Source organism: Catharus ustulatus, chromosome 5 (assembly GCF_009819885.2).
Source record: "Catharus ustulatus isolate bCatUst1 chromosome 5, bCatUst1.pri.v2, whole genome shotgun sequence".
In the NCBI taxonomy this organism is placed as follows: domain Eukaryota; kingdom Metazoa; phylum Chordata; class Aves; order Passeriformes; family Turdidae; genus Catharus; species Catharus ustulatus.
In genome coordinates, this window is record NC_046225.1 from 65,087,412 (window position 1) to 65,100,637 (window position 13,226).

At 38.2% G+C, this 13,226-nt stretch overlaps 1 protein-coding gene across 15 annotated transcripts in view; it reads right to left on the reverse strand.

Moving 5' to 3' along the window:
• Positions 1–13,226, reverse strand: part of ABLIM2 (actin binding LIM protein family member 2) — a 128,265-nt gene that overhangs the window by 23,646 nt on the left and 91,393 nt on the right. For 4 of the 15 annotated variants that reach the window (XM_033061233.1, XM_033061236.1, XM_033061232.1 and 1 more), the window contains exons 11-15: positions 13,134–13,166; positions 10,420–10,540; positions 8,641–8,739; positions 3,122–3,223; positions 1,828–1,881 (exon numbers count right to left, since the gene is read on the reverse strand). In XM_033061233.1, the coding sequence (XP_032917124.1) occupies positions 1,828–1,881; positions 3,122–3,223; positions 8,641–8,739; positions 10,420–10,540; positions 13,134–13,166 (409 nt within the window). The remainder of the gene's footprint in view (positions 1–1,827; positions 1,882–3,121; positions 3,224–8,640; positions 8,740–10,419; positions 10,541–13,133; positions 13,167–13,226) is intronic. The other 11 variants (XM_033061240.1, XM_033061248.1, XM_033061239.1 and 8 more) reach the window with 6 other exon arrangements.

Here is a 13,226-nt window from a genome sequence, read left to right on the forward strand (position 1 = left end):
GAATAAAACCCCCACACTACAAGAAGGACCTAAACCTGGCTCACAGATATTTTGGGAGCACACTCTATACTGCGAGTCAACAAGCTATTCCAGGTTACGTGTATGGATCTTGTTCTCATTAAATCAGAAACCCATATAGAGGATCTGATGCTTTTTTGGAAATTTTATTTTTGTTTCAAGACATCAATGTTTTCAAAGGAAAAAAAACCCCATGCTTGATTCAAGATTTCTATTCAAAAGTTCCACAAGATCTTAAGAGCATCTGACTCCAAAGAGATGCAGAGGATTTACAATCAAAATCAGTGAGGGCTGTGAAGGCCAGCCCCTCCCAAGAGGCTTCATATAACACATTGCAGATAAATCCAAGTGCTCTGAATTTCATCAGTACTGAGCATTAGCTTCACCTCTACAAGGGTTCTGCCATGAATCCCAATGTGATTTCAAAACTTTAGTAACTTTGAATGATGCTCCAATATTTCTAGAACACAAACACACACACACACACAGAGCCACGCAGGTTCCTACACTCTTCACTTTCCAACCCCAGTTCTGAGCCTGATCTCTTGCATGTCCCATTTTTCACCACCTTTTCCTCATTCTGAAGTTGGCTGTTTATAATAGAAACACAGAAGCTGTAGCTACAGCAAATCTGTTGGGTGCTGATGTAACTAAAACCTTTTAAAGACAAATGTTTTGGAAGAGCTTCTTGCACTTCTTGTTTTAAAGAACATTTTTGTGTTGTTTGTTCAAACTTGGTCTGTTCAACAAAGGAATGTTCTCTGGCTCCTTTTCAGCATGAATTAGTTCAGTGTCCCATTAGCCTGAGGAGCTGAAGCATCAGCTGCCCATGTGTTCATGCTTTAGCTGGGAGTCCTTCCAGTACAAAAGATAAATCTCTTTAAATTTGATTTTCACCTTTATTATTTTTTATTGGAAGGAAAGTTTATTGATGTTTTTGTTGTTGTTCTTATTTCTGGATCTTATGGTTTTTCTGTTTTTTTCTTTGTTAGATAAATTATGTTTTGCCCTCTGGAAGGAAAAAAACCTATTTCCAACACAATCTTTCAGAACATTTATAATCTATAAAAGAAAGTTTAAAACTTTCTTATATATTTTTGGTAATCTATTGAGATTGCTGACTTGCTAGTTTAATTCTCTGCTCACTTCAGTGATTATGAGGACAACTCCATCCAGCAGGGCAAAACTGACATAATCCAGACTTCAACAGACAGCAAACTGATACAAAAATGCACAGCCTGCAAATACAAAGCTGTTGCTTAGAATCCTCTTTGCAAAGCAAAAGTATCTACAAAATTAAATTATACGGCCAGTATACAGGATATCAGAGTCCTATTATCAGCTTCTGTAAATGAGTGAAACTATGCTGACTTTGCATTTGTTCATGATTTTTCCAAACACCATTAAAATATTCAACTTTTTTTGTTGTCTTTTTTTTTTTTCTCCTCAGCCTGAGAAGTTGTGTCTAATGATTTGTATTGAGGAGCAGGCACAGAGAGGCAGAAGAGGGTGTGGAACAGCAGTCAGGGCACAGCCCAGCACTTTATGTGGCACTCATTATCAGCTCTGCATCATCACAACATATCAAAAGACCAGTATCCCAGTTTTGGAGAACTTCCTGTACCCTTGAACATCATGTTATACAAAATGCTATTTAATTTTCATGTCACTTTTTTTTTTTTCCTTTTCTATTCGAGGTTATAGGGACATAATGCAATGCAAAGACCACAGCAAAACAATTTGGGAGTAAATACACATTTTTTGCAAACACACATAGATAAAAGTGCAAGAGGGAAAAGCAGACTGTACCATGCTGTTTGTAGATAGGAGGTTTCCTATAGATGTTATCTTTCGCACCAGTGTCTGAGGAAGAGGAAAGAGAAAGGAAAGAATGAAAGAGTAAGCAAGCAGTTCAGACCACGCTGCTCTTGTCTCCTCTCAGCAACAACCACAATGCAAAACTTCAGCAAAAATTATGCATTCATTCAGTGGTTTGCCATTCACTATTAAAAGAGAATTGAACTTTATCCATCCTATGCTGAAAACCTTTACACCTACCTATGCAGCATAATTCCCCCTAAGTCCTTCAAAATGCTCTAAGACAACTTGAGTGGGATCCATTTGGTGATATGTAGGTGGTTTCATCTGCACTACCAGTATATACTTCACAGACAGCAAAAAGAAACTTGTCACTATTTAAAATTCATATAGGGGTACAACAGACTGTCCCACTTGGAAAATAATTTTCTTCATTATTTACAAATAATACTGGAAATACTATACTTCTAGGAAATCCCATAATTTGTCTTAACTTTGAATTGTATAGCTAACTTGGCCTTCCAGGAATTTTCTGGAATCCCTCAGAGCCATAGTCTAGGGCTCCCATATCACATTGTACAGACATCAGATTCACTCAGTACTATGGACCTGAGCAGATATAATTCCTAATTCTGGTCTGCTTACAGAAACATTAACTACTGAAGCTAAATGTGAATAAACAAACTATTACAGTGAGGAGGTAGATGTGTGTGCATGTAAGTTTAATGTGCTTGTTGACTGAACTTGAAAACAGTAGAGTACATATACAAAAATAGCCAAAATGAGCCTCCTGTAGTTCTGAAGTCTTCCAGCTTCTTTTAAATTTTATGTTACTATTACTTAAATTCAGATAATAGACTGATAAGAAAAACAAACAAACAACAAAACCCCTTTCTGTGATTCCTCCTGCACACAAATTCAATACATCTATGCAGTTATGGCACTATAAATCATAGGCTCTTAGAATCATTAAGGCTTAAAAAGACCTCTAAGATCATCTAGTTCAGCCACTAACCCAGCTCTGCTGTAACTTTGTGCTCTTGGTAACATTTTTCATTCTCTGCCTTCTGTAAGCAATCTTTTTAACATATAGATCTTTTTAACATATAGGTACATGAGCACACAGCTCTCATTTTGGAGATGAAGTTTAACAACAGATATTCACTTAGCAGACATTTTCTCTTTCTGCACTTTGAAATTCACAAAAAAAAAAAAAAATCACATTCAGAAGTTAATAAACAGGTGCCAGAAATTGAAGATCAAAAGCTAAGCAGTTAATGCCTACCTGGAATATGGAAATGCCTAGGAGCCTGCTGATAGACAGAAGGTGAAGATTTGCTGTCAGAGTACATGGATAAGCTTGGAGTGCTCCGACCACTTTCACTGCCTCCAAGGGGAAGAGCAAAGAAAGCAGATAAAAGAAAAATGGAAAGCAAAGTAGAGTATTTCAAGCATAAAAGCTTGTTCGGAATGACTTGTTAATCCAACAGTTTTAAATATATGTTTTTGTAAAACCCATTTTTTTTCAGCATAGTATATTGACTCAGACTCCAAACACCTCATCAAAAATTACTATCTGATAGATATGAGATTAAGATGCCCTACTTTGAAGTGAAAACTTCTCTTTTAATGATGCTTTAAAAAAGAAAATCAAAGGATAAGAATATCCAGAATCTTGCAGTGTGTTTTGCATAGCCTTAACTGAATAATCTACTGATCAAGTGTTTTAAAAGTTTAATGCTATGGCTCGTAGCCTGCCTCTGAAACTAGTAATACATAATTCAGTAGTATTTAAATTATCTCAAAGCAGGACTAGACCAAAATATAAACATTATGGTTAAGTCAAAAAATCCTGCATACATCAGTGACAAAAAGAGATATTGAACTTCGGCTTTCAATTGCAAACTTTTCCCACAGGTAACATGCCACAGCATTTTAATGCAAACAAGGTTGGATTATCAAGTCATGGATCTATAATGCCATAGTCACTTCACCAAATTCCAAGATATACATAGGATTTTTCCATATTTATTTTTCCACTTGTTCAGTCAAATGGTTATTAGGTGCCATTCATCTCCTCTTGGCTTATTTCCCTGAAGCACACTCTATGGCATTATAGTGCTGCTTGGCAAACAAAAAAGTAAAGCTCTACTTTTTTGGGACTTGTAAAATCCTTTTAGTTTACAGCACTGTTAAGCAACTGGAAGCAAACATGACATTTATTCTTACATCAAATGATTGTTAATTTGCTGTTATTCTTGTAGTGTGGATGAAGCACAAATTCAATGGCTAGTAATGATGAAGTTGTAGCAAGTTTCTCAGGGCAAAGAAAGTGCAGCAGCTCAGGGCAGGAGATCTGCAACTGAGTTCTGCCTTCATGAAAGGGATGTTCCATAACCACAGAGTTGCTGGGTCACCAGAGCCATGCCTGTGGAGGTGGTCTCTGCTGACAAGCAGTGGGAGCATGGCCATCCCACTGCCACCAAAGCCAGCCTTGCCATGCACCACTGAGGTCAAGGGGACAGAGTCACCGAGCTCAGCAGGAGCAGAGACAGGACAGACGAGGTCAGAAGAGCGTGCTGTGTTATTCATGACAATACACTAACTAATCCATCCTAAATTTGGTGTCTACAGTGTTCACAGTAGACAAAAAACTAAAACTCAGAAGCTATTCAGCTGCCACCACTCAGTACAGTGATTTCTTGTTGAAAAAGTGCAATCTGGGGCATTGGGAGATTGAAATCCCAACTATAGGTGCTCATAGCCTATGGTCCTTCCAAAGTGCTAAGAAAAAATTATGGAATTACTAAGAATCTGGTGTATGACCATGAGCTTGCAGGCAAGTAGTCCTCAGACAAGAAACCAGACAGTTATTCAGTTTCTTGATTCCCACTTTGCTCTTGGAAGGAAAAAAGTGGGGACAGGTTTTCACTCCACATTTATGAATTCCCTCTTTCTTTGCTGCTTGTTGCCCAGATTCCTGCCCATCCCTATTAAACAGAAGAAGCCTCAATGTCACTGGTAGATACTCACTAAAATAATGCCCCTTGCACCTCCAAAATTCTTAAAAATTTTGTAATGTCCTTCACTCAGGTAAGATATTGTTATTGGAGTTTTCTAATTTAAAAAGAAAATGAAAGTTCTCAAGCAATTTCCACAGTGTATTAATTCCTCATTTACTTAAAAATTAGCATATTATTAAAATGTCTACTCATGTATGAGCTGCATGAATAATCACTTCATTGAGCAGTGACCCAAGGTGCTGGTATCGTACACACACGGGAAGTCATTCTTAAGTGATAGGGTAGAGTGTCAGCAAGGAATCAGGAGGAAGCATTAATTAAGAGGAATAAATTTGTAGGAACACAAGATATAAGTGCAAGTACCAGGAGACAGAGAATATACAAATTGTTCAGTACAAGGATTATCTGTGTGGAGCAGTTTGCAAAGCCATCACCTCTAACTTGCTCAAAATGGAAGAACTAAGGATGAAATGATGGAAAAGATTCTTCTTGGACCCAACTTTATACAAACTGATGCACATTTGAACTTTTATTCTGCCACTGATTTGGGCAAACATGTGAGTAGTTGTATTCCACATTTTGCATACACAAATAATTGTTTAATAATAAAGCAAACTGAAGACCCATGTAGAAATTTAATAAGTAGGAACTACAGACAGCTGCTTAAGCTAGGCTATAATTTAAATCTTTAAAATGAGACTTTGCCAATAAACTATCTCTTTGTCTTAGGTTTGCCTAGTATAGACTGAAGAAGAACTTCAAATAAATTCTCAGAGAAAAGACAACTACCAGAGAGAGCAATTTTTCAAACTTTTGGGTTTGTCTTCTGCCATAAGCAGCCACAGGCTGTGATCTTCTCTGCTGATCAGTGAAGAGCAAAAAACCAGAATCTTGAACTCTTCCCTAGATGATGTTTAACTTGGAAAGAATCTGGGAAGGCTTACTTTGAACTTGAGTGTAAACCACAAAAGCTTCCTTGTGTTTTCTGGCTGCTGACAGGGCAGGCTGTACACTTTTAACCCTGTGTGCATAGAGCCAATTCACCGAGGCTCAGAGCACACCCCATTTTCAAGGGACTGTCAGGAAAAGTATTATAAAAAAAGCATAATATTGCTTATATCTCCTACTTAGTCTCTTACTATCTTATCTGAGAGGATGGGAAATTTTATAATAAGTTACAGTAAGAGCTGTCTAAGTTCAGGACTGAGGAATAAACTGGACTGGACTGAAGATGTCACTGGCTGAATGAGGGAGCTGTCCAGTCCTACTCACAAAACTGGATCCTTTCATTTCTCTGCCCATGGTGCACTATTTAGAGAAAGTTTTTTGAAGTTTGATGACTAATTATTTTCAAATTTTCAAAGGAAAAAAAAAAAAAAGGCTTTGGAAGCTGTGCTCCTGCACTAGAAAGGAAAGATAATTTCCATGTTTTAAGCAAAAATTTTTTCAGCAGGGCTCAGCACACTCAAAGACTCCATCACCTCAAGAGGAACTACTACACCAAGCTCAGGTGCTTGGAGTATCACACCTATGACTTGCAGTGGCATGAACTGTGAAGCTTTCTTGAAGTGAGGCTGTCACAGGACTTATTTTGAAGACAAAAGTCTTTAAAAGAGCACAACCAAATCATTTTCCTTCATGATAAATGACAGCTCATCCCTTTACACTTCATGGGAGCTAGACTGCAGAACACTGACGGAAGAACAGGAACTTAGTAATCGTATTTGTCACTGGAAAAAATTATGAACCCTGTCATTCTCAGGAAGAACATGAGGCAATCTCAGTGAAATCAAAAGGAAGATTTTGCTTGTCTTAATTTCCCTAGGGCAGTAATGTATCTGTCTACTGGAAGCATAAAGAAAGTTCTTTTATGACATATGTGGAGTGCTGGTTTTAGAAGATTACTTCTAGTATAGTAAAGCAGTGTATTATTTTTGGATTTTATATATATATATATATATTATAATAAGCAGGATTTCACTTTCTTAAAACTGAAGTGGCAACACTAAGGCTGGTCTGGATACAAACCAACTGTTGCTACAGTCCCACTCTTCCCACACTAACCACTTGAAGAACAAGAGAAAAAAAAGAGCACATCCACACCATCAAAAGGCTCCTTAAGATAGCTCCTTCTGGAACTCTGAATTTAGAGACCTTGAAGAGGATGGAGCAAATCTTCTGACTCATTCTGGACAAAGACATTAACTCAGTGTAAACCAGTGAATAATCTGTTCAGCCTTGGCAGGGCTCAGGATTACCTACTTAGGAAAATGGTAAGAAGGTTCATCTGCCTCACAGGAATACTGTGAGGCACTGTAAGGTACTGCCTGCAAAATATTTTAGCTACTTAATGAAAAGTGCCGCAGAATTGCAAAATACTATATTTTTTATTACATTAATAATAATTATTTGGGCACAAGGAGCTACCACTTGACGATTCCTTCATTCAAACAGCAGCACTTAATAACTGGTGCTGCTCTGAGGAACAGCAGGCAGCACTGAGCAGAAACTCTTTTGCACAGGAGTGCTGCCAACAGGACTTTGAGAACAGCTTTCCATACACTGAAATCGTGTGCTGCAGCACACCAAAGAAGTTTCTCTTATAATACCATCCAAAATGAGTGGACAGATTAAAAACCAGTTCAAGTAGTGCCTCAGAGAATAGCAGGGATTGTGCCAGCCTTTCAAGAAATGTGTGGGAGGCTGGCTGCCTCTGGCTGTGGAAAGGAGCTTTGCAGGTAGCCTCTAAAACAACACACAGTTTAATCTCATCACTTTTTCCTCCAAATCTTTCTCTCAAGGATCGTATTTGGATGCCTCAAGTTTGATTCTGCTCCTGTTTATCCCAGTGAAATTCAGCTGATTTTGGGCGCCATCAGGGCCCAATGAAGATGCATTATTTATTATTTCAAAGGCAATGAGTACCTGCTACTCACTTGAATGTGCAAGTCTGGCTCCTGCAGAGGGTCATTCCCTTTACTGGTTACAACCTCAAGAACAATAGTTTCACTTTATAACAGAGAGTGTATGAGAGTCAAAGAACAGGCATTGGAACTGTTTGCCATTCATGTGGCCTCACAGCTCATATTGTCACTAGAGGAGACAGACTCAGGGGAAGACAAATGTGGTGGCTGAATGCCTTCTCTCTCAGACCTTTAACCAACTAGGGAAAAAAAAAGCCTGTGCCTCAAAGGTTCTCAGCATTCTTTCAGCACTATCTCATCCACAGCATGGAGGTTGCTAGAAGTTAATATTCACTGCCAGAAAACTAATGGCAAGGAGAACAGATTCAGTTACTGTTTTATACGACATGGCACAGATTAATTGATAGTCAGTGCAGCTGCACTGATGTAACCAGCTGTCATAATTTTTGACAAATAATATGAAGAATGTCTAAATGTAGGTTGCAAGGTTAGATAACTGATCACCCTATGTTATATCAAATGTGTAAGTTTATTATACTATTTAGCATCACCAAAAAGGGTAAAGGTATTTCAGAACTAACAGACTTTTAAATATTTCCCTTCCTCAGTTTCATTATGAAAGCTAATTACTTCCCTCTATCCCTTTGAAAGACATTGAACACTCACTGAAAAAGCAGAAATAAAACACCCCCATACCCATTCAGTTTGTAAAACTTACACAGTACATCAAGGAAGCACTTGCACAAAATTAAGACAATTTTATCCAAGTGGAAGCCATGCTTGCACAGACATAAAAGTGAAACACAGCTGAATAAATCTACATTATCACAGCACGGTTTTGCATTCTTGGACCTTACCTTTGAAGAAAGGGATGTAATGATGTCTGAATGTAGATGTAAGGCTTGGGTGTTGGGGCAGGGAGATGCAGCTACTGGTACCAAGACTGTGAGTACCAGCTGGGGGCAACAGAGAGTAAGTGAAAATAAACTATTTAGTTCACTTACTGAAAGCCACAAATTACAATGCCATCCTTTTTTTTCAGGAACATTTTCCTCCTGATGCTTAGAAAATATACAGTTTACATTTAAGTCTTCATCTTTCTCTGGTTATTGCTAAAATCATGCCAGTGGCCACGCTATGGGGTCAGCCAAGGGACAGGGGCTTTCCTCAGACAGAAAGGGCATCACCCAAAATGCTGTAAGGCATCAGAAAATATTCCAGAAAAGGCACCACGAAAAGCATGGCTGCACTCAGGGGAAAACCTGCATATTAAAAAGCTGCAAGAGGGGATGAGAAATGCTCATAATGGATTTAATGGAATGAAATGGGAAGAGCCTAATCTCTGCAGAGAACTGCACCACGAGCAGGTTCAGTTCTCACTGTTGGTGCTGCACACTGGTGGGATTTAGTTCACAATGCACCAGGGCACTCCAGTGCACGGCTAATTTAAGTGTTTGAAGAAACATCCTGAAGTTATTTGAGCTCTGAATGTTAGACATGTGATTAAGAACCTTGAAAAATATTCTCAAGTTATCTCTGCTTTGCTGCAATAATGTCCCGATAACAGAGTTTGGAGGACAAGTGGCAATTATTAAAAATTATGATTATGAAGATTATCTTCTGAATTTTAAGCATCAGAATTTATGTGGAATTCCTTTTGTCTTTCCTCCTTGCTTTAACATTGTGCTACTAAGATTTGGCATGACAGCTACCAGACCTTGAACAGAGATTAATGTCACTCTAATAGATTTTTTTTATACTACACCTCATTTCCATTTTGTCAGACTTTGTGTGGTACAAATATTCAATTCCTGTAAAAACTGTTTCTGTTACCTCCAAAGTCTTCATTTCCCCTGGAAAGATTAAGAACTCGCAAATTTTCCAAATTAGTTTAGAATTATAATATATCCCTAATGAAATTAAAAGATAATGAAAAAATAACACAAATGCTCTGTGTTCTTCACCTGAATGATGGAGTAGAGAAAAAAATACAATCAAATTCAGCAATTTCACTGATTATTTCCAAGGATAAAACTCTGTACAGAGCTAAAATATGAATGGGGTTTTGTAAAGTATTCCCATGCAAAGGTGAAAAGGAGAAGAACACCAACACAGCTGCTACTACAGCCCAAAGTGCAAAAAACACTGTTAAACTTCTAAACTAAAGCAAATTGGCATTCAACATCCAGCCATCAGATTTAGTCATTCCTCCAGCTCTTGCACTGTGCAGAGAGGACATGAACCATGATCCTGTGGTACAAGAACATAACACAGTCACTTGATCACCCTCTTGGCTTTGTGTGCAGTCACTGCTACTGTGCCACCCCTTGGAAGAGCTGTGGATTGAGTGTGTATCTTCAGGCAGGATGAGACCAGGATTAAGCTCTTTAAACCCTCCTATCTTGTGTCTACATAAAATCAATTTTTCTTAAATGCCTAGTTTTGTTTTCTTGGACACACGTTCCTGAAGCACTCGTTTCCTTTCTCCTCACGGAACTCACTTTTCACTGTAAATAAATCACTGCAATGAACTTCTATTCCACCTTAAACCCTTGTCTGCTGAGTTAATTCTACTTACAACATAACACAAAGTAATGGAAAAATCTAGAGAATAAGCAAGGTTGCTTTTGGATTACCTGGTCTGCTGTAATGCTGTGGAGAATGGGAGGTGGGGGTGTACCGACCATAGCCCAGGGAGCCAGCAGAGCTAGGACTTGATGTCCTGTACTGCTTGAAAGATCTGTCATCTTGGTCACCCTTAGAGGAAGAGAGGAAAAAATGTGTCATTAGAGAAGAGAAGTAACTTCTCAAGCAGGCAGAATTCGCCATCTCGTGTGTTTCTGTGCTGTGTGGATCAGAGTTGATGTTGCCCTAAGATTCCATGCAATCCTAATGGAATGAGGTGGCTTTCAGCACCTCCACCCCCAGTGTGACTGAAAGAGCTCTGCCAAGTACCAGAGGATGGTCTTGTTGCCAGGAAGGCAGCACAGACAAAAATTTAAATTTACAATTTAATTTGAAAAGAACTGTAAAGCTGTTGTTTCAGGACAGTGTAATTTCCTGCATAAAACTGGGTGGAAGACGAGCTCAGGTCAGCATGACAGCATTATGGTGACTTTGTGCCCATATGAATAGATGCATAATGGTTACAGGCAACACAAAAATCAGTATTTGCTGGTTTCACTACATCATGAAACTGACTGTGTATAAATAGCCCAGTGTGCCACACTGTAACCTGGTCATTACCCTGAGAAACCCAATGTTAACACTCATGTAGCATTAGCATTAATACTGCACCATTGTGCAGAGCCAGTCATACAATCCAATTCCCACTGAACCCTTGGCTTCAACTAGTTAAAATCATGTACACACACTCCAAACCTTTAATTTTCAGCAGCTAGTTAAACTACAACTGCAATTTGCAAGTGGGGTCCTCTTAACAGTAAAAGCACTACTGAGTTAAATAGATGGGGAAGCGACTTTGTGTAAACTAGTTATAAAAGCAAATTCAAATTTCCCTTTTTTTAAGATACATGAGAATTGGCTTGAGTTAACAACTTCATATTAGAACAAATCAATGTAACCTGCAGGTTTTTCTTTTATGGAAAGTCATACTCAAAAAAAATGCTTCCCCTCTCCTATTCCAGTAGAAAAGCATGAAGATACGCTATAGTGTATCAAGTGTCAGTCACTTATCATGAATTTGGGAATACCTTTAGGCATCTGTGTAATTCACACTGGAACATTCCTCATTTAAACAAACTGTGCATCCTACAAAGCCCTACCATCATCGCCCAAATTCCTATCAGAACAACTTAATCATGTCCATACACTCATCTTTAGATCAATTTGGTTTCTCTGGGGCTATCTTTGACTCTACAGAGATGTACAATATTCTCACATCATGAGGTTTTTCCTCAAGATATGCTCCATCCCTTCAACAGCACCCCAGACCTACTAGTTGCATTTTCAAAAGTGGAAAATCAGTTTAGTATAATGTCCAGCAGCATTACTGCTTTAATATCAAGTTCAGAAGTAATTATACAAAAAGCAAAGAACAAGTGTGCATTGTTCTGCATTCTGCCACCAACTCCTCCATGTCCAGCTTGAGATGTTTCCTTCCCAAAGTACCTGCATTGTGTAATACTCACTCTGACCTTTCTGAAGAGAATTACAAGCAGTATTGCAATGGCTCTACAAAGTCTTGTAATAATATAAAAATATCATATGAGTGTCAGCTAATGGTCTGGGATGTATACAGTTGTATGACACAGTGGAACTCTCCTCCAACAAAAATCCCTGCAACAAAACTGGTGACAAGTTTGCAGATGATGATGCCCGAGCACCTGATCATAGACTCCTTAAAAAGAGACAGCAAGCACAGAGAAGCTGGATAACATGGGAGCATACACAAATCATGGCAGTCCCAACCTCCAACCAGTATCACTTTTGGAACTTAATACTGGCAGTTTGGTAACTGAATTTAAAGAATATTATTATAATCTTCCAAAATACCAAATTTTCATATTGTTTCAGACCTTACCTTTGTGTACCTTGTGTCTCTGCAAGGAACAGTCAACCTAGCTCATGCAACCAAATATTACATAAAACATCTTTTTATTCTGAAATTATCAAATAAATTACATCTCTACTGAATAACTTCTCGGTTAACCAGTTTTTTAAATGATTTACAGTCCTTAATTCTCCATGATTACCAACATTTTGCTCAACATAAAATTTGGATAATGGAGAAATTAGCCAGACCCATGATATTTAATTGAGTTACTATCTGGGAAAATATATTAATTGTTTTCACTGCTTCCAAAGTGATGTTTCTTGAACAAGGACTATTATTCATTAATAATGAATGCACATCAAAATACACAGACCTAGAAGTTCAGGTATGTGCAAATGATTTAAAAATAGGTGTACACAAATAGTGTAAGTAGTTTAACTATTTGTGAAATAAAAAAAATGAGAAGAAAAAAAGAAGTGAAATCTATGCTGAGCATTAATTTGAATCAGCTCACATGGGCAGCTTTAAATGCGAACATAAATCATATTTCCCAATATAATTTATTTAGTAGAGCTTGAAGAAGTGACCACCATACAACCTTTATTTTGGAAAGCAGAAACATGGATGACAGTGGAGACAGATGCATACAGATGACAATCCAGAAGCAGAGCACGTATTGAACACAATAACACTGAAAATCATAAATTGTAAACCCCATGCACTGTAGAGGCAAGGGGTGAACCCCACATTTCAGACACTGCTGGTTATCGACATCACCAGGTTTATGCATCACAAAATGGGTCAGAATAGGAGAACAAAGGCATTGGGGATTACCTCAGTAGGTGTTGGAGAGAGCAACTGAGGTGACTGCAAACAGCAACACACAACAAATTAGTGATACAAATTCATGCATGATGTTACTTGTGA